Raw genomic sequence first — 21,941 nt, 5'->3', positions numbered from 1 at the left:
TTATTTATTTAAATCTTATTTTACCGGTTTGATTGTGTTTCTTATTTGCTTTTATGTTTTATTGTGAAGCACTTTGTAACTTTGTTTTCGAAAGGTGCTATTTAAATAAAGTTATTATTATTATTATCATCTTCATCATCATCATCATCATCAGTTTCAAATCCTCACCTTTGATCAACAGGGTGGCGTCCATCTTTGAATGTCATAGGAAAATCCATAGACCCGTCACTCTTCATGGACACACAGCTGGGTTCAGGTTTAGTGCCAGGTTTAGGTTTAAGTTTCGGTTTAGGTCCAGGTCCAGGACAGTGTGGTCCCTGATGGATCCTGGTCACATGTGTAGAAACAGAGTCAGTGAATGAAAGACTTTGAGTCATGGACAGTTAGAGATGGTCATCTCACCTCTGAGCTTTGGTGTGTCTGGTTGTAGAGGGAGGGACTCCCTCCTCTCTGTCCTCACACTGATTCATAGCAGAGTCCACACCTTCACACAAACACAACAACATTATTTCTCTTCATTATGACAAACACACACAGCTCATTCACCTCAACACTGAACACACTCATGGGACAGTTTCCATGTTGTCGTCACTTTGAGCTGCAGAGTCATCTCTAAGAAGTGACGTTCTCAGTGCTCTCTAGTCTTTTGTCTTGTTTGAAGACTAGAGGAAGACACTTCATGTGGCTTTTTATTGGCCTTTCTTTGGGGATGATTTCACTGTTCACTTCTATTTGACTGACTTTGAAAAGCTCTTCAACGTTTGAAATGTTCCTCTGTTTCCATGTCTACTACATCTAGTCAGAGCATGAAGCAGCTAGTCCAAGAATCCAGAATCAGTCATGTGACCTCGTTAGCTGCTGCTGGATCCACATCACTTTGTACCTTCATGTGTAGAGGAACCACTGAGAGCAGAGCTGAAAGCATCAGTCCAATCATTGATCAGTACACCAGCACTCACTCCTCCTGTACATCAACGTCCTGATTCTCTCTGATGGAGTCACACTGATGTCTCCTCTCAATGAGGCTGTTAGTGGAGCTGTCGCCCTCTGGTGGCTCAAAGGGAAACCGTCACCTTCAACTGACTCATTTCACCAGGTTTTCACAATAAAACATCATCATTATTTGTTGGGTTGATGTTCTTCGTCAACGTGAAGATTACAAGATAACAGTCTAATTAAAATGAATTCAACTTTTTAAATAATCATGGCCACCAAATGACCCAACAGTCTGACCTACCTGCCCAGGTAGAAGCATGCTATTGGCCCAGCTGTGGGTGTGGGCGGGGCGTGTGTGACGTCATCAGGTGGTAAATGGAGCGTACTTGTGTTTCTCTTTAACACGACAGAATATGAAGATGTCCTTTTGAACACTGGTCACTATTACAGGACACAGAATGCAGCTTGTTATCCATGAGCAGCTGTTTGTTAAACAGCTAATAGGCTACAGAGAGAACCTTCATTAGTAGTATGCAATACTAATAATTACTATCAATGAGTACAACTAGTCCCTAGACTTCTCTGCATACATTGGTTCTTCATAGACTGATAAGTTCAACATAATAACACATTGTCATTGAGTTTATGAAGTTATTAATTAACAGAGAAGAAATAGACCTTTGATCCATGAGAGCACTTTGACCAACTGAGGCCTCAATAAACATGAAATATGAGCTTCATAAAACACCTGAAGTATCAAAGTCCAGACTTTAGTCCAGTATCAGAACTCAGTCTAACAACTGTATCTGTTTTATAGATTCATAGCTTTATTATGAGTCAATGTTCAAGAGAAAGAGCAGAGAAACAGTAAACATCACGTTAGTAAGAATGAAGATGTTGAAGGTAAAACAGGATGAAATGTAATGAGAAGAGTTGAGTGTGATACCTTTTCATGTTACTGATCAGCTGCAGCCACCTGATGAAGACAGACAGACAGGGTCATCATTAGTCTTCAGTCTCATTTGATTTGTGTCTCATCAGGTTTCTGCATGTAGACTCTAAAGACAGCCAGCTGTAGTTTCAAGTGTCTGTTGTCGGATCAACTTTGTGCTGTGGACTCATGATCAAAGACAGGAGGTCAACACACGAACCGACGAAGAGCAGCTCGTTTGTCATCAATTCAAGTTCCACTTACTCAGTTTCTTCTCATGGACTTCAACACTCTGCAGCTCTCTGCTGTCTGGACCATGAGAGTGTGACGATGAGCTCCATCAGGATTAAATCCTCTTCTTCTTCTTCTTCTTCTTCAGTCCTCAGTGTCTTCAGGCTGCTGTCACACTCCAACACTTTAAACCAGAGTGAACCTGCAGCCCTCAGTTCAAAGATCAGCTGTATCATGTTTATACGACTTTATATCATACGTGCTAAACTTTAACTCACATCATTTTCCACACTGGAACAAACCTGAGAACATGAAGCTCCTCCTCACTGACAGCATCAACACTCAACACTGTTACTGGCTTTAAAAGAGGACATGGATTCACCTCCACAGCTGTGAATGAAGCAGCAGGAAGGTTTCATGTTGTGAAGCATTGTTCCTACATTAACACTCATTAGTAATTTAGAATTTATTAATGTTTTATTCTTCATTAATAAGCTTGTCTATTGTTTGGTGATCGTGTTTTCATACTTTGTAAATTAAGTATTATATATATTTCAAATCAATTATTAAGGAGTTGTAGATGATTTATAACATCCTTTATAAAGTGTTAGTAAATGATTAAGAACTTATTTAGATGTACATTATTCATGCATTTATATATATTTAATGATTTAGATCTGCACTAATGGTTAGGGACTATGTTAATATATGCTTTATGAACGTGTATTAATACTGCAATTCATGATTAATTCAGGTAGTTACGAGTCGTTAGTAAAGTATTTTGTGTGACCTCATCTAAAGTGGGACTATCTATGTCTTACTAAACATTTATAAATGAAAGGCCATCAGTGCCTCAAAAACACACAAAAGTCAGTTATCTTCTCAACAGAAAAGTCAAATAAACAAAACATAAAGTGATCAAGAACATAATCATATTTATTACAAGATGCAAACAATATACTCTTTAACACAAACCTCTCAGTCATTCATTCATGTAAACAAACAAAGAGATGCTGATATAAAACGTTCACATTCACTCCACTCACATGAACAGATGGTCATCTAACATTGTGGTTATCGTATAGTTAGCCAACTGTCTCCTGGATTGATCTATAAATAAACTATGTAGTCCTACTTTGGAGCTTTATTTTGAAAAGAGACCATGTAAAAAGCACACACAGAAGTTTAATTTGAAAAGAAAGTGCATGTAACAAGTGTAAACTGACCCGCAGAACGGAGCGTTGGGATTTCACCAGTTGGGAGTGACAACGTGTTCCACTACTGGTGGACTGGACTCTCTTCACTGGTTACCAGAAAAGTACTGGATCCAGTTTGAAGAGGATTATATTCTGAACTGTGAGATCTGATGATCAATCACTGCTCTTCATTCTACACTCCAGTTCAAATGTGTAAAGTGTCACCAGGACCATGAGTACTGGACCCCTCAGGGATGTGTTCTAGCACCAGGACCATCAGTACTGGACCCCTCAGGGATGTGGTCTCCCCCCACTGCTCTTCTCCCTCTACACCAATGACTGCCCCTCAGGAGACTCGTCTGTTAAACTCCTGAAGTCTGCAGACGACGCGACGCTCATCATCCTCGTCGTACGCTGTTGAGTCTGTGAACAGACGGGAGGTTGAACAGCTGGTCCTCCGGTGTGGTCGGAACAATCTGGAGCTGAGCGCTCAGATTAAAACTGTGGAGATGACGGTGGACTTCAGGAGGAGCCCCCCAACACTGACCCGCATCACCACACTGTGTCTGCTGTGGAAACCTTCAGGTTTCTGGGATCCACCATCTCCCAGGACCTCAAGTGGACTTCCAACATAGACCCCATGAGGACAAAAGGCCCAGCAGAGGATGTGCTTGGAGATGACGTCACTGCAGACTGACCTGTTCAAACTCCTCCCCTCTGATAGAACTCTGTTCACCAAATCTACACCAGATCAGTTTAATTCTACTAACGAACACTGAACACCAGTCAGATAGAGTCAATCACCATAACTGCTCTGAACCTGTAGATTATAGATTATATACGACACACACACACACACACACACACACACACACACACACACACACACACACAGTATAGATATAATGCATATAACCACCCCAACTCATGTCACATCTAATTAAATCTAACGACTGAATGCGTCTCAGTTTATTTCCTTGTTTAATTTAATTAAAGATAATGATTAGTTTGAATCTTGAGTCCAAACGTGTTCAGTTGTTCAGGACTCTGAGACTTGATGTGCAGTGAGAGGACGCCCCCTGCTGGATGAACAACACCACAGTCTGTGTCCCAAAACCATCATTCTACACACAATGTAATAAATACTGATCATATGGTAAACAAACAATCACCTTCATCATGTTATAATCACTGTTAACATTTATTGTTGTATAGCATTTAAGTTCACCATGATATATATATGTGTGTGTATATATATATATATATATATATATATATATATATATATATATATATATATATATATATATATATATATATATATATATATATATATATAAAATGAGATTACATTTTAGACTTTACCGAATGTGTTGTTTTTTTTGTTCAGATGAAGCTTTGAATATCTGTCTGTCAGCATAGTTTATGACCACAGTGCAAACATTGTTTTTGAAAAGCTAAACGCCAACAAATCTGGATTGAAAAAGATAAAAACATGATGTGAAAGAAAGGTCCAGCGTAAACCCTGCTCCCACACATGCATGTTTTCAAGGCGTTCTTTGTTGCAAGTTGTTAAATGAAGACATCAGATTATGTGTCGCTACTATTTTAGTCCATAATGCAACCGCAGCCGGCACACAACTGTATAGCTTAGTTTCTGACTGTCTTACCCAATTCAACCACAGGGTGGAGCAGTTGACTGAGTAGTTACAACAAGACACTCTGTGACTTCCTCTCACAAATTCCCATTGCATTTTTCAATCAATCAATTTCTATAATTAGCCATTGATTATGCTCTAATAGTAACATTGGTTATTGATGCATTTTGGTGATTCACACATTCTGATTTGAGTTCTTTTAACTTGCTCAGGTCTGTTGGTATCGGACTTCTTCGTTGGTATCCCATTTCTTTGATCTATCACTTGTTCTTACAGTCACAATTTCTAACTACTGTGCCCCTGGAAACCCATATACATACATATAACACACATATCTATATATATATATATATATATATATATACATGCATACAGTGATTTTGACGTTTTAATGTGGTGCACCTTTATTTGCACCCCATGGTGATTATCAGACAGAGAGCGTTTGCAGGTAGATATTCGAGGCGCACCACACTGCCTTATAGTTGCCCGATCAGACAGAATGTTTTTGCAATTTGCTGCGTCTTTTGTTGTTGTTGTTGTTGCTGCTAGGTAATTACCGCAATGACAGTTTAAAGGTGCTGTTAGTAAGATTTAGTGGAATCTGAATACTCCTCTGCTCACTCCTGCCTTTCGAACCGTGTTGGAGAACTAAAGTGACTCCTGTCTGAGCAGGGCTTTAGTCCGTCTTAAGGCCCGCCAGTATGGGAACCACTGTTCTTCACAGGAAGACAAATTTATTCTTCAATCTGTGACAGACAAACTGAGGATGGTGACAATCTCCAGTCAGTACCGAGGTCCATTCGTCCAAACCCAAACGCAGGGTAGAGGGCTCCAGTGAAAGTGCAGCGGAAGGTATAGAGGTGGATCTTTTTGACTGACGAGACAACGGGGGGGAGACAGTAGAAGGACACGGTGCCGGCAGGCCAGTCCAGATACACGGCTACTCTGTTGGAGTCAGACGGCGGGACAGTAGCTACGCCTTCTGGTTTGTTATCGTGCCAGGCCGTGTAACTCTGAGCCGAGCAGAACAGACTCCAGGACTGATCGTTCCATCCGAGACAGCAGTCATCACCGTCTCCTCTCCTGTTGATTCCTCTGTATGTCACTCCGATATGAACCCTTCCTTTCCACTGGACCTCCCAGTAACAACGCCCAGTCAGACCTTCTCTACACAGCAGCTGTCTCCAGCTGTCAAATCTCTCCGGATGATCAGGATACGGCTGCTTCTCTTTCACCACCATCACTTGTCTGTTGTCGTCGGACAGTGAGAGGTTTCGGTCTGCTGTGGTTGGGTCCAGTGAAAGCTCACAGAAATCTGATGGAGGACATAAGACACAAAAACACAGCGTTAAGTTGACTGCTCTTTGAAATGCAGCTTCCATGTTGATTGAAATTGATGTTGGTTAGTTGTCACTCTCTTCTGATTAGTATGGGTAGAAATATAACGTGTTTATTACCTTTGGACAGAACCAGCCTTCATGCTAAGCTAATGCTCGTTGTTGTAGCTTTATATTTACAGTACACACGTTAGAGGTTAATTTAGACCTCATCTTATTCTCTGCAAGAAAGTGACCTTTATCACATGAGGTTTTAGTCAACCAGATCAGTGACACTAGAAAAGTTTAACTTACACCTAAGAGGTGGTGGGTTCAGTCGACACTTTCTACAATGATCAATCCTGTGGAAAAAGGTAGAGAATTGTGAATGGCAGAGAAAGACGAATCAAAACACACACTAAGTTTGCTTTCACACCTGTAGTTGGGTTCATTTGGTTTGGACCAAGGGAAAAAACATGAAGTTGTACAGACTGACAGGTATCTCGTTGATCGAACAGTTATGGCGATTTTCATCTTTCGTCATCAGGACCCACAAGGGGAAATCAAATTTTGATGACTGACGGAAGTTTATGCTGCACTTTAATGCTTCTGATTTGTATATGTATGTTCTTTGGTGTCACAGATAGCTCACAACAAATATATATAAGCATTATTAATATCCTTAGAGTGAAAATCAACCGCATGTTATGATGAATAGTGAATAACAGGTAGAAACAGAACTGTACAAAAGCCCCTTTACATGCTCCAAGATGACTGGTGCGAATGCATAGTGCGAATAATTTATTTGTTAAGCTTTTGAAATCATGAAAAAATCACATATCTGCAATCATAAAGTCTTGTTGTTGGTTTGTTTGCTTTCTCACCCCAAACTGTGCCAGATTCAGCTAAGAAGCGGATCGAGAGCCACCTTTTTAGGCGGCCTCGGTTCGGTTACTTGGGCCGCACCTTGGTTTAATTGACAGCTTTTACACTAGTCCAAATGAACTCTAACACATGCACAAATATACAACAACCATAATGTATCTGCACAATTATATAATCTATGCTACTTGAGAGTTTCCAGTTTCCAGCAGGGGTCATCCCGTCCAGCACACAGCAGCGTCAATCCTGAGTCTCCAGGATGGTTGAAGCTCAGGTCCAGTTCTTTCAGATGGGAGGGGTTGGACGTGAGAGCTGAAGCCAGAAAAGTGCAGCCTTTCTCTGTGACCTGACAGTCCGAAAGCCTGCAAACACATCAAAAGCTTCATAGTAGATTTACACCTTCATTAATTAATAATTCCGACCCTGCAACAATCTGCTTGGAAATTTCATGGAACAGCTGGTTCCAAAATGACAATTGTGCTTGACCTCGCCTGACCTCTCTGTACTAAAACCTCTCTAACTTTGTTCTGCTTCACTTTATCAAAGTCAAAATCATGCAGAGAGACTGTTAACATGTTGTGCTATGATTTGGAAACGTTTTTAGACTGTCAGCTGCATCATTTCAAAGAAATAGCAATAAAAGTGCTTTTTTTTCAGGCGAACCTGAAACTTTTCAATTTGAGCTGTGTGCCATCTTCATGTACTCTTAACCAGTAAGATATACACTGATATTTACACATCTGAACAAATCTCACAAGTGTTTCTGACCAACAAGGGTTAGTTGGTCAGAAATCTTTTGTAATATCTTTGGTTTTGGCACCATGAGCCTCCCAAGAGTTCAGTAATTTTGATGAATAACGTGAGTCTGAATGATGGTTATTAATCCATTCAAATGATAAACTATTCAACAAAGACTGACCTGAGAATCTCCAGTCTACAGTTTGGACTCTTGAGTCCAGCTGACAGCAGCTTTACACCTAAATCCTGCAGGTCATTGTTACTCAGGTCCAGCTCTCTCAGACTACATTTCTTGGTGATGAAAACTGCGGCCAGAGCTTCACAGCTTTTCCATGAGAGGTTACAACCTGTCAGCCTGAAGAAGAAAAAGTAGTTTAATCTCTGCCACAGATATGAGCATTTTCAACACATTTTATGCTTCCATGTATATGAACACCTACCGAGCTGTTTTGGATGCTTCGATCACTGGCAGCAGCCTCAGAAAACCTTCCTCTGAAGTCGAGAATTTCCTCAGATCAATCACGTCTAGATCCTTTTGTGATGACAGTAAGATGAAGACGAGCGATGACCACTGAGAGGGAGAGAGTTTGTTTCCAAGGAGACATCCTGATCTCAGGTACTGTTGGATCTCATCCACTAAAGAATGGTCATCCAGCTCATTCAGACAGTGGAACAGGTTGATGCTCTTCTCTGGAGACGGATTGTCCTTGATCTTCTTCTTGATATGCTGCACTAAGATCTCTTTGACTTCTTGTTTTCTTCCCGTCGTTTTCAGCAGGCCTCGTAGGAGAGTCTGATTGGTCTCCTGTGAAAGGCCCAGGAGGAAGCGGACAAACAAGTCAAAGTGTCCATTTGGACTCTCGAAAGCCTTGTCCACTGCAATCTGGTAGAGGTGTTTGAATTTGTTATCGCGTTGTGATGGCACAAGCCGTACTGAGGTGAACCAACTTCTTCTTCTCAGGAGATCGGTGCCGGTGCTGATGAACGTCACAAAGACATAAAGTGCAGCCAGAAACTCCTGAACGCTCAGATGGACAAAGCAGAATACCCTGTCCTGGCTCAGCCCACACTCATCTTTGAAGATCTCTGTGAATAGTCCAGAGTGGACGCAGGCAGCTTTCATGTCAACGCCACACTCTTTCAGGTCGGCTTCATAGAAGATGAGGTTTCCTTTCTCCAGCTGCTCAAAAGCCAGTTTTCCCAGAGTGAGAATAGTCTTCTTGGTCTCTGTGTTCCAGATTGGATCGGTCGACACACTGCTGTGATACTTTGCATTCCCTTGTTTGGTCTGAACCACCAGGAAGTGGATGTACATCTCAGTCAGGGTCTTGGGCAGCTCCGCTCTCTCTCTGATTTTCAACACATGGTCCAGGACTGTAGCAGTGATCCAGCAGAAGACAGGGATGTGGCACATGATGTGGAGGCTTCGTGACTCCTCGATGTGGGAGATGATTCTGGCTGCGTGCTCATTGTCTTTGAATCTCTTCCTGAAGTACTCCTCCTTCTGTGGGTCACTGAACCCTCTCACCTCTGTCACCAAATCAATGCATTCAGGAGGGATCTGATTGACTGCTGCAGGTCTTGTGGTTATCCAGAGGCGAGCAGAGGGAAGCAGTTTACCTCTAATGAGGTTTGTCAGCAGCACTTCAACTGAAGTGGACTCTGTAACGTCAGTCAGGATCTCATTGCTGTGGAAGTCCAGAGGAGGTCGACACTCGTCCAGACCGTCAAAGATGAACAGAACCTGGAACTTTTCAAATCTGCAGATTCCTGCTTCTTTGGTTTCAGTAAAGAGTTGATGAAGTAGTTCCACCAAACAGTATTTTTTTGCTTTCAGCAGGTTTAGCTCTCGGAAAGAGAATGGAAAGATGAACTGTATACTGTTGTTGTCTTTGTCTTCAGCCCAGTCCAGGATGAACTTCTGCGTTAGAACTGTTTTTCCAATGCCGGCCACTCCCTTTGTCACCAGAGTTCTGACTGGTTCATCTCTTCCGGATAAAGGTTTAAATATATCCCCACATCTGATTGTTCTTTCTGTACCTGCTGTTTTTCGGGATGCTGCTTCTATCTGTCTGATCTCATGTTGATCGTTGACCTCTCCACTCCCTCCCTCTGTGATGTAGAGTTCGGTGTAGATCTGATTCAGAAGTGTTGGGTTTCCTGCTTTGGCAATTCCTTCAAACAAACACTGAAACTTGTTCTTCAGTTTAGACTTTAGTTTACGTTGGCAAATTGCAGCATGAGTTTCTGAGGAAGAAACAGGATAGATGGTCAATGGATGTTGCAGTAAACATGTAGAATGACACCTTTTGACGAATGCATACATTTCTCAACACTCACAAAATGATCTTAATTTGCAATAATTATGTGAAAACTACTCACCAACCTCACATTTTGAACAAATTATTCAGACATTAGGCTAATGTTGGTTCAGATCAGGAGTTCATAGATCTAATAGAAAAAGTATTTCCAGAAGCGGTATGTAATTCTATAAAAGCGTCTTACTGCTCTGCAGAGAGTCAGCCAGCTGCTTCTGCTTCATGTTTCTGAGGAAGTTCACTGCGAGTTTCAGAACTGCATCTCTGTTGCTGTTTCTTTGCTCTTCACCTTCACCACCCACAACGTCATCATCCTCTTCCAGCCCCTCTTCTGGACCCAGAACTTTCTTGAACTTCTTGAGCTCGTCCTTGACGAAAGTCACAATGTTTTCTTCAAGAAGCTGAGAAGAGTAAAGAGTACCATTTAAAATGTTCTCACAATGATGGAAACAAACATCATATCCACCTGGCTCGACTGATATTCGACTCATCTAAAAACGGTGAAGACTGTATTCACCTTAATCTATAGCTTTTAAAACCTTTTCCTCTTGACACATTTGACATTCTTTTTGGAATTGACCCTTTGCTAAGCCCCACCATGGAGCCTACACTGTCAGTAACTGCACTCCCTGCATAAATCTAATTTATTTATCTAATTTTTGCAAAAACGAATAAGCGATTTCAGAGAGAAGCTGACGAAAGGGTCTACAATATGTGTTTGAAAGCTATATCCAGGATGTCAAACTGATTCAGTAGTAAAAACAGGTTAAACAGATAAAGACAGAAGCTGAAGCTACAGATTGAGACAGAAGACAATGAAATGAAGGAACAACCAAAGAAAAAAAAGGGGAGTAGTGTGGACATTCACATTCAAATCAACATAGCAGGAAGGTCAGAGCAGCGGCCATGTTTATGTGTACAGTTACCATTGATAACATACATATAAACTAAACCGACTTAGAGCAAGTTTTGGACTCACTGAGTTGAAGTTTATCAGTAATGACTGAATCGAGCAGTGGAGTAGTGACGTTATGAAGCTTAGAGAGTCAGAGTAAATGAGTAACATTTAACAGCTGAAGCTCGGCACGCCAGAAGAAACGCGTCGGTACGGGTCCGGTTGCCGACTCAGCTGAGACTCGGGATGAATAACAGATAGTTGTCAGAGCCGGATGATGCTACGCTACGATTGGCCAGTATGTGTTTTAGGGGCGGGACTTAGCAAAGGGTCAATTAATGCAAATCTAAGTTCTGCCGTGGATTTCTTTGGTACCATGCAGAACTTGAAACTTATAACTATAAACTGAAGTTCACAGTGTCCTTCATTTCCTTGTTTTGGTTTTACAACACAAATGAACTGCTTTAGTTCACTGCTATTATAGTGTTGTCTTCTGGCTGCAGGAGGCAGCTGTTTTCAGCTAAAGAGCTAGATCATGTTGCTCAGTAAATAAGCAAATGTATGCCAACATGTTCACCATCATCACCATCTCAAAGCTTGTTCCTCAGGCCCAAGAGAGCAAAAAATAGTATTAAATAAATATAAATGCTTTTTATTACTGCAACTGTTGCTCTGACTGCAGCCCAAATACCCACTGTTGTTTGCCACAACACCTCATATCCTGCTGTAGATTTTACAACCGCTATGAACCGTATCACATTAGCATATAAGCAACTTGCAGCTCAGCCAATGTGTGACCAGTATCTGATTGTCACGCCCTCATGATGTGATCTAACTGATTGCAGGGTGCTTTCCAAACACAAGACGCCTTTGAGTGACAGTGCCAAAAAAACAAGTTGATCTTGAAAAAAACAAACAAGTTGATCTTGAAAATGTTGAAAGTGTGTACTTAATTCTGACAGAAATACCAGCATTAATTATCACTAAAAACCAGAGTGTACAATTTCAGAACACAAAGGTTCAGTGTTTGAAAAGTAAAAGTAAAAAGTGTTGTTGTACATCTCCATACCATGAAAACAGAGGCCAGGCTTTGATGGTGCTTCAGGTCAGGCCGTTCACTGAGAACCTCTGACCTCTTCCGGTGAGGTCTGTAGACCCAGAAAACATGAGGTCATTTCACACGTGTCATACAGGTACGCACACACACACACACACACACACACACCTGTTGTATTCTACAGTGAATTTGTGGATGGTTTGAGTGAAAAACATTTGATTTAAATTGTTTAAAGTCTGCAGCCTTCAGTCTAACAAACACATCCATCCATTGTCTTCCCCCACTCAACCTTTGTAAAAGACGACTAACCTGAACTTTGAATTGTTGAATGGAATGAAGTTTGTTTTTTCTGAGGAATGTTGACCGGTACCTTCCAGTAACTGACGACTAAATGATACGACTTTTTCCTTGAAGTCACCTGAGTTAAGAATTCAGGTGTTGTGTTCGAAATGGTACTTCCTCGTACTGTATGTACTGCACACTGCCTACTAAATTAACAATTAGGTATGTCGTTACCAGCAGGCTGAAGTGGTTATTAAGTTATTAAGTTATTTCAAGGTAAATTAAAATGATTAAATATTGTAGTGTTAAAATGTTTTCCTACAGTACATTATATATGTGAGCTATTATGGTTTTCCTCTCAAAGGGAGACATTTAAACTAATAGATATCAACATGAAACTTCACCAGTTCATCACTCACATTAAGACGATTATTTTTGGTATCAAATGTTTTCTGAAATGTTGTGTTTAAATATGTAAATGAGGCATTATGTAATGGTAACCTTTGGTGAATTTAGGAGAAATCTACAGATGTAAACGGTAAAGAGGTAACATAAACACCTGAATGTGTATTTTGGATGTTTTCTTTCCACTAGTCTGAAACAAAAAAAAGCTTCACTGTGCAGAATGATATCTGAGCACAGTTTAACACAAGGAGGCTGTTTTCACATGAATCTGCAGAAGCAGGAAGCTTCTCTGTGCTCACCTTAAATCAGCTTTAATACAGGCCAACTGTGCGATAACAAACTCTAAATTCTTACCTTGGCTCAACAATCGGCTCTTCATTCTTGAAGTCAATAGGTACGCTTATTGATCGGCCACTCTTCATGGACACACAGTCTGGTCCAGGTGAGTCTGGATTCTCCCGCTTCACTGGGCTTCAACACAACACAAACATTCAAACTTCAGGTTATAAACAGAACTTTAGTGAAATTCTGACTCTCAGTTCAAATCCGCGAAGACACACAAAAACAAAACAAAACCACTTACATTTGATTATCAGACTCGCCTCCACGCTTGAACACCATTGGCTCCGACATAAACCGGCGTGTCTCCGTGGACACACAGCTGGGTCCATAAGACTCTGGTCTCTCCTGCTTCACAGGGCTTCGACACAACATAGACATTCAACATTCAAATTCCAGGTTATGAACTGAACTTAAAGTCCACCTCACTGACAGATGTTTTCTTGCTCCTTCACTTGGATGTTTGAGCATCACTGTGCAGAAAGCTGCAATATGTACCATCTTCCACCTGCTCCAAAGAAATAGGGGGCTGCATTTCTCCTCCATTCTTGACCCATATACAACTTAATTTTACAGTCATCGGTTCAGAAATAGAAGAAGAAAAGAGGCCGACTACCATAACTAACAGCAGGGCGAGAATTTGTAAAATTAGTAAAACTGAGAACGGGTTTAAAATAACACTGCTGTCTTATGATCGCCACGTGGCGTCGGCCTACAGTTCACGTGAACCATCTGTGTTCTTTACTGTGACGCTAACTGGAGGCTTTTCGTGGCAGCTCTACTTTTTACGTTTTAAGCAAAAATTTGAGTTAATTCTAACTAAGATCCTAGAGATTGCAATAACATATCTGTGCTTTGAATTCTTACCTTGGCTCCACAATCGGCTCTTCATTCTTGAACTCAATAAATACAGCAATAGACTGGCTGCTCTTCACGGACACACAGCTGGGTCCAGGTGACTCTGGTCTCTCCTGCTTCACTCGGCTTCTAACGCAACATAGAGAGTGCAAGTTACATTTTAGAGGCCTGAGGAGACGAACAGTCATAAACAGCCAGAGAAAAGTTCTCCTCACCTCTTGTCTCTGGTCTGGCTGTCATGTTGCTCAGAGGCAGAGACGCCGTCCTCTTCCTCCTCAAACACATTCATGTTTTAGGGTAAACCTTTACAAACACAAGAGCAGTGAGAACTCCTTTAAACCTCAAGGGATGTGATCACCCCAACCACACTGACAAATTGATTGTACAGTGAAAAACTATCAAATCACTACAGTAAGAAATCGTTAATTCTAAACAGGTTTAATTCAGTTTCTAAGACAATGAAACACCGTAAATATGTATCAGCCCAAATGATCATTTTGGCATTTATTTCTTGGAAAAAAGTACATTTTGTTACTGTTAATTGTACTAAACTGTACTACGAACAACAATCAATACCATAATTTTTGCATTTATTATTTAAGAAAAATACATTTGGTTACTGGTTTGTCACTGTCAAAAGACAGTTCTCAACTGTTAAATCTACGGTAGCAAAGAAACCATACCGTGATGTCTTATACATTGTTAATTTTTTACGTTGAAGTTTTGGTAACCACAGCTGCCAGTATTTTACCTGTATTACACAGATTCATCTTTTTACAGTGCAGTATGTCACAATAATAACATTTAATTTGTGAGTAAAGATTCTTACCTGCCACACTCACATCCATATCATATTTTTCAAAACACTGAAGAAAAGTAAACAAATAGAAAACACTCTTCATTCTCCGTCTGTCCCTGAGACTTTGTGTGCATCTGGTTTACTGTCACAGCCTCCTTCCTTCATTCATAACATTCTTTAACCAGTCCAACCGGTTTTCTGAAGCTAAATGCCTCCCTGACGTATGATGGTAATCAACCGGTTATTATCTGTAACTTGTCATATCCCAACCTTTGAAAGTGTCTCAAAGGCTCTGAAAACAAATACGTAATGGAGTCCTACATGACAATTTCAAAAGTTACAACAGAGTTGGTCATTTATCTCTTTTTAATTCTTACTGGTATGAAGATGGGCAGGGCTTCGTTGAAAAAAGGTGATGCAACGTCTCTGTAATTCTAGTTAAACCACACCCACACTGTCCTCAGGTAACTAAAGGTGTGTCTGCTCCCCAAAACTTTATCTCTGATTGTTGCTTATAAAGTTATATAGTTATTTATATAAAGTTTTAACCCTGACTAAACCTTAACACCGAAACCAAGTCGTAACCTTAAATTGGTTAAACAATGAACCTTGTAGACGCAGAACACATCGTCTACATTAGTCATTGATACAAATGGAGAAGAAAACATACTCTTGTAGTTTAATAAAAAAACTAATCAACAGCTAAATCTGTACATTAAAACCTTCATGAAGGAATAATTTATTACAGGACTGTTGTATTAGAATACATTAAATCAAGCTCGGTGTACCTACAGTAATATACATGTTTATATATGTGTTTATATGTATATATATATATATATATATATATATATATATACATACAGTATATATAGTATATATATGGATATACATATGTACAGTATATTTTATGTATGTTTATATGTCTGTTTATATAGTATGAATATAAATATATATATATATATTTACATAAATAAACATATATATGTTTGTTTATATGTCTGTTTTTAAATGTATGAATATACATATATATATATATATATATATATATATATATATATATATATATATATATATATACTGTATGTGTGTCCTAGTAATAAGAAAATGCTCATAATCCTCACACGCCCGCACATATACATACACGTGCTCGCGCACACGCACGAGCGTTCATGACAGGTCAGATGATGGTCACGTGGTTCGGTCAGCTGATGCTAACAGTCAGCTGATGCTAACGCTACACGGTTCCAGTAGCAGAGACGGATCTGAGGTCAGCCAGGATGCCTTTCTCCGAGCTATACTTCAACGTTGATAACGGCTACCTGGAGGGGCTGGTCAGAGGGTTCAAAGCCGGAATATTGTCCCAGGCGGATTATTTAAACCTCGTTCAGTGTGAGACTCTGGAAGGTGAGTTAAAAACAGACGTTAGCTGACGGCTAACAGCTAGTCTGCTCAGGGCTAATTCAAGCTAACCGTTAGCTGTCAGTCTGAGAGCTCGTTAGCTGGTTTTAATCACACATCACTTAACATTCTACTTGGTGTTATTGTCACTAAGGCTAGTCATTAAGCTCCACATCGACAGTAAGCGATTAAATGCCAAATAGTACGCGAGAATTGTTTTCTACAGCTTGATATCCTTCTAAATCCTAACTAGCTAGGTAGCTAACGTAATGCTAACATAAGCGAAACGCAACAGTGGGCTTTTTATCAGAGGAAGTGAAATCAACGTAGGAAGAGATTTTCACTGTTCCGTTAAATACTGCAGTGTTTTCACCAAATAGTATGTTACATTAGCTTCAGCTAGCTCTATAGCACTGGCACTCAGCGCAGTTTATTATGCTCATTAATATATTATATATCTATATATATAGATATATATCTATATATATAGATATATATATAGATATATATAGATATATATCTATATATATATATAGATATATATATATATATACGTCGATTTACTGTTTTATTTCAGTTTTAGTTTTATTTGTTGATTTTACTAAATCATTTTGGTACATGTGTATAAAATATTATTTTATTTATTATATTATCTTTATGTTATCGACTGTCTCACTCGACTGTGTTATTTTTAATATTATTATTATTATTGTTGTTATTATTATTATTAACGGTTAAACACACAGCTTGTGACCGTTTCCTGGCTAACAGCAGTATAACGGTATATAACTCTTCTTGTACAGCTATAGCGTAGTAATTAAACATAGTATTAAGTCAAAGTACAATAGTACTATCAGCATCAAAATATACTCTTACGTACCAAAGGTAAAAGTACACATTATGCACAGTGGAACACTTCAGAAGCATATAGTGTTATATATCAATGAATTATGATTATTGATGCTTTCATGTGTTCATCCCCCTTCATGCTGCAGCTGGTGAAGGTGTGGCATATTTAAAGTACTTTATATACTGCTGGCTAGATTATCTTAAAACATTACATTTATTACTTTAGGTTTATGTTTTATTCAACAATCTGCAAACTGACTAAAGCAACCGTTCAATGTAGTGAAGTACAACTAGATAGTAGAAGAAAATGCAAATATTCAAGTCAAGCACAAGTATAGCAGAATTGTACAGTTATTGAGTAAATGTACTCGATTACTTTCCACCACTGTGGACCATTTTTCAAGCAATATTTATAACGGAAACACACAAATATAATCCAGCATCCAGACATTAAACATACGATGATATAAATAGTGTTAGAATATGTATATATATCAAATGTAATACTGTGGTAAACTGGTGTAAAGTAGTGATGATGAACACACTGACCTGTAGACAGAGATGCATCAGTGTGTGCAGGTGTAAACAGGAAGTAGAAGACGTATAAAGGTAAAGTGGAGCCAGTAAAGAGCCGAGTGATGAGCTCCAGAGTTCAGCCGTCACACGGCCTGCAGGTATTTATAGCGCTGTTGTAGATTCATAGAGACATCATGCCGTGCCACAAAACGATCATGTTCTCTGTGATAGTGTCAAGTCTGCAGATTGCATTTCATTATTGTGGTGACATTTTAAAAGCAATGGCTGCCTGGAATCAAAAGTCTAGCATCCACACGTGGAACGCTGTCGAGGTCTCTGATCTTTGTCTCAGCTGTTTAAACAGGGTTGGGTACCGAAAACCGGTGCCAATACGGTTCCTATACAACCGGTGCCTACCGGACCGAAACGCTACGCAGGTGTCGGTGCTTCCTTTCGGTGCCGAGGCAAATATGCTCATATTTCTGCAAAATAATTGCTGAAGTTTATTTACATTTATTTAAGTATACTGTAGACTGTTGTTAACAGTTAATGTATTGTTCACAGTTTGAAGTTAAAAAGTTTGAAGCTGTAGTTTGAAGCCAAGTGTTTTGTATTTATGTATATTTATAGTATACTTCAGACAGTTAATATATTGTTCAATTTGAAGAAAACAAATTGCCTTGGCAAAAAAAAAAAAAAAGCCTTTCTTTAATGTCGTCAATCGTCGTTTAAAGTATCAGTTCAGGCACCGTTTAGCACCGGTATTGTTTTAAAAGTATCGTTTTAGCACCGGTATCGGAAAAAACCCAAACGATACCCATCCCTACCGCTAAACGGCCGCAGAGACAACGAAGTCATCAACACTCGTCGTGTTGAAATGAGCTGCTTGTAGTAGATCTTGAGGCCGGTGTTGTTGGACGCCGCGTAACTGATGGAGAATATCAGCAGCAATGTCAAGTGTACATCATGTGTAGATAAAGTGGTGCGGTTCTGAGACACCGGAGTTTGTTGACGATCGGGTTCCTCCAACGCCAATCGGAACGAGGCTTTTTGTCCTCTGAGCGGCCGTGCGTCTCTCTTCTCCCGCAGATCTGAAGCTCCACCTGCAGAGCACCGACTACGGCAGCTTCCTGGCCAACGAGGCGTCTCCTCTCACCGTGTCCGTCATCGACGACAAGCTGAAGGAGAAGATGGTGGTGGAGTTTCGCCACATGAGGAACCAGTCGTACGAGCCGCTGGCCAGCTTCATGGACTTCATCACGTAAGCAGGAAGCCGAGTGAACCTTCTCTCATGTAGCTGTGAAGACGCGGCGAATAGATTCTTTCATCGAGTTCTAAGAATGATTATTCAGTCGCCTTTCTTATCTTTATGTTTATCTTGTGGTACTACACCTGCTTTAGAATCTCAATGGTGCGTTCAAGTGTGCTCTGACATCTGAGAACTGTCCATTGATGAGTTGTGTAGGTTGAAACCTCACACTGTAACGAACATGTCAGCTGACTGTTCAGTGTGCAGGTTTGAATGAAGGGTTGAGGACAAACAGAGGACAATAATAGCCGTGTTATAATTCATTTAAGGTTAATATAGGGACTCAAGACACCGTTACTTTAAGTATTCATTATTGTAAGTTATGATAAACTAGGAATTAGTGAGCGACAATAAAATCATTTTAGCACATTTAGTCATATTTTTCTCACACTAAGTTAAAAGTTTCAGCGTTTGTACGTCTTTCACATTTTAAGGCTTTAGATGTCTTCGTGGGTTGTCTTTTTATTTCTGTACTAAAATGGACTGGATACAAATGTAGAATGTTTATTTAAGCTTCAACAACAGTTGGTGGTGAAGTAAAGTACACTATATTGTATGAACTATTTAGACTTTATTTGATTTGATAGGGACAGTTTAATTTAACATGCAGTGTTTACAATACTGAGTTTATAGCTGTTGCTGATTTCTAACTTTTGTCCATTTTTGGAGTTTTACATAAAGTGTAATTAAGATATACAGCCTTCTATATCATAAAACAACAATACACTACAAATGTGGAAATACAAGATGAATACCACAGAGATGAACTGGGCTCCTCTCTTTCTTCCCTCCTGTTCTCAGGTACAGCTATATGATCGATAACGTCATCCTGCTGATCACCGGCACCCTCCACCAGCGGGCCATCTCGGAGCTGGTGCCCAAGTGTCACCCGCTGGGCAGCTTCGAGCAGATGGAGGCGGTCAACATCGCCCAGACCCCCGCCGAGCTCTACAACGCCATCCTGGTGGACACGCCCCTGGGTGTGTGCTACGGTTATGAATAACGGGAACGTTAGCGCTAGCTGAGTTTGGAAATAACGGATTTTTTTAAAAGTAATTTCTCCTGCTGAACAGCAGCCGGCGCCAAAGCTTCACGTTTTGACTTTTCTTTTCTTTTCAGCTGCATTCTTCCAGGACTGCATATCTGAACAGGACTTGGACGAGATGAACATTGAAATAATTCGTAACACACTTTACAAGGTAGAGCATATTATATACATTTAGGCAGAAGAGATCTATACATAATAAAACCAAAACATTTAGTTGATATTGACGGTTATGTAAATTGCGAGACGATATAAATCGTCATACATTCTATATTCTGATTTGATAATACATTTCAGTGATTTCTGTTCATGATTTTGTGTGTTTATTGGTTGACGTTTGAATCCGTCTCCTCTCAGGCGTACCTGGAGGCTTTCTACAAGTTCTGCTCCAACCTCGGAGGAACCACGGCTGACACCATGTGTCCTATTCTTGAGGTGAGTCTCTGTTTAACACACACACACACACACACACACACACACACACACACACATGCAGGTAAACGCACTCGGCTGGTGGACGACGATTCACAATCTGTGGAGTTCATAGAAGCTGCGGAGAAGATCTGTAGGTGGGTTCCTCGGAGCTCTGAACGGGAACCCCGAGCAGTTTGATCCGGTCTCATGGTCCTCTCTGTGGTCCTGATCTTCACCACAATATGAAGTCCTGCTCCTCTGTGGAAACAGAACCAGCATGAGTAGAAGTAGAGGGAACTAGAACACGTCTTCAGTGCAGAATAACAGTCATGATGACATCAGTCATAAAAAAATTATATTTGAATTTATTTGATTTATTTTACATAAATTAACAAACTTGGAATCTATATATCCAACATTTGGGTAAGTGTCCATTAGTGTTACAATGTTGGAAAAAATAAATGCTGTTTATACTGAGATATAACTACTCCAGCCTCTCCTCTCTCTCCTCCTCTCCTCTCCTCCTCTTCTCTCCTCTCCTCTCCTCTCCTCTCTGTGTTCACTTCCTGAAGTTCAGTCAGAGTTTCTCTGATTTCTGGTCACATGACTGTTGGTCTCAGATGAATCAATCATGACGTCATAGTTTCATGAGGAGTTCACAGTTTCATGTTTTTGTACATCATTTCTTATAACTGAGCATAAATCAGTAAATGATGAACATGGCATGAAGACGCTCTGTGTTTCTGTCAGTCGGCCTCTTGTACTTCCTCCACTCACCTCCCCGTCTCCGCTGCAGTTCGAGGCCGACAGGAGAGCCTTCATCATCACCATCAACTCGTTCGGCACCGAGCTGTCCAAGGAGGACCGCGCCAAGCTCTTCCCCCACTGCGGCAAGCTTTACCCAGAAGGCCTCGCTCAGCTGGCCCGGGCGGATGACTACGACCAGGTCAAAATCGTCGCCGATTTCTATCCGGTGAGTTGGAGATCCACCGACGGAGTTTTTAAAAGTCTTGTCTCGAGTCTCGTTACTGATCACCGTCACTGTGTCTGAACTCTGTCTCTTTGTGTTCTTCAGGAGTACAAGCTGCTGTTTGAAGGAGCCGGCAGCAACCCGGGCGACAAAACGCTGGAGGACCGTTTCTTTGAGCACGAGGTGACGAACACTCTCACTGTTCAGACCGTCCTCCAATACACAACCTCTGTGTTTCCTCTAACCCTCTCTGTCCTCGCTCGTTGTAGCCGTCTCAACACACACCCTACCAGACTGTTTAGTAAGCCACAAATAGATTCAGGATGCCCTCATACACAGTATGTCAAACGCAGCGTGAACAGAAGTACCAGGATGTTCGACTGCATCCGGTCACATTTTGCAGTGCGCAAAGCCAGCAGGATTTTCTGGCTATTCTGACCCACAATCCTTTGCGCAGCAGATATACAGTATATAAAAGCAAGGTTCGAAAGGCCATGTTCAGAGGAAGTAGTGTGTCCTAATTGAATGCATGCTGCATGCGACAGTTCGTACTCTGCAAGGGCAGCTGCAGAACGTACTTAAAAAGTAAAAATAAA

At 40.5% G+C, this 21,941-nt stretch overlaps 3 protein-coding genes across 5 annotated transcripts in view; 1 reads left to right on the top strand and 2 right to left on the bottom strand.

The window, feature by feature from the left end:
• Window positions 1-2,336, bottom strand: part of LOC137886300 (NLR family CARD domain-containing protein 3-like) — a 39,281-nt gene extending 36,945 nt beyond the window's left edge. Inside the window, exons 1-5 of one of the 2 annotated variants that reach the window (XM_068728707.1) lie at window positions 2,132-2,336; window positions 1,883-1,912; window positions 1,238-1,377; window positions 403-1,054; window positions 169-327 (exon numbers count right to left, since the gene is read on the bottom strand). In XM_068728707.1, the coding sequence (XP_068584808.1) occupies window positions 169-327; window positions 403-506 (263 nt within the window). In that variant the 5' untranslated portion in view covers window positions 507-1,054; window positions 1,238-1,377; window positions 1,883-1,912; window positions 2,132-2,336. The remainder of the gene's footprint in view (window positions 1-168; window positions 328-402; window positions 1,055-1,237; window positions 1,378-1,882; window positions 1,913-2,131) is intronic. The other variant, XM_068728708.1, reaches the window with a different exon arrangement.
• A 2,317-nt stretch (window positions 2,337-4,653) lies between these two features.
• Window positions 4,654-14,968, bottom strand: LOC137886301 (protein NLRC3-like). Of its 2 annotated transcripts, none has more exons than XM_068728709.1 (12): window positions 14,872-14,968; window positions 14,258-14,345; window positions 14,052-14,171; window positions 13,429-13,545; window positions 13,200-13,316; window positions 12,171-12,249; window positions 10,394-10,607; window positions 8,329-10,135; window positions 8,070-8,243; window positions 7,339-7,512; window positions 6,584-6,630; window positions 4,654-6,267 (listed from the first exon to the last, which is right to left on the bottom strand). In XM_068728709.1, the coding sequence occupies exons 2-12, from the start codon at window positions 14,329-14,331 to the stop codon at window positions 5,687-5,689; spliced, it is 3,504 nt and encodes a 1,167-aa protein (XP_068584810.1). In that variant the 5' UTR covers window positions 14,332-14,345; window positions 14,872-14,968; the 3' UTR covers window positions 4,654-5,686. The 2 variants fall into 2 exon arrangements, with proteins under 2 accessions (XP_068584810.1, XP_068584811.1); XM_068728710.1 differs by having other exon boundaries at window positions 14,885-14,949.
• A 1,087-nt stretch (window positions 14,969-16,055) lies between these two features.
• On the top strand, window positions 16,056-21,798 carry LOC137886304 (V-type proton ATPase subunit d 1-like). Its single transcript, XM_068728712.1, has 7 exons — window positions 16,056-16,248; window positions 18,697-18,868; window positions 19,718-19,896; window positions 20,036-20,115; window positions 20,319-20,396; window positions 21,172-21,348; window positions 21,451-21,798. The coding sequence occupies exons 1-7, from the start codon at window positions 16,122-16,124 to the stop codon at window positions 21,781-21,783; spliced, it is 1,146 nt and encodes a 381-aa protein (XP_068584813.1). The 5' UTR covers window positions 16,056-16,121; the 3' UTR covers window positions 21,784-21,798.
• Window positions 21,799-21,941: the final 143 nt, after the last annotated feature.

Source organism: Cebidichthys violaceus, unplaced genomic scaffold (assembly GCF_023349555.1).
Source record: "Cebidichthys violaceus isolate CVI_PGR_0920_01 unplaced genomic scaffold, fCebVio1.0.p SCAF_43, whole genome shotgun sequence".
Taxonomy (NCBI): domain Eukaryota; kingdom Metazoa; phylum Chordata; class Actinopteri; order Perciformes; family Stichaeidae; genus Cebidichthys; species Cebidichthys violaceus.
This window is presented reverse-complemented; position numbering and strand designations above follow the sequence as displayed.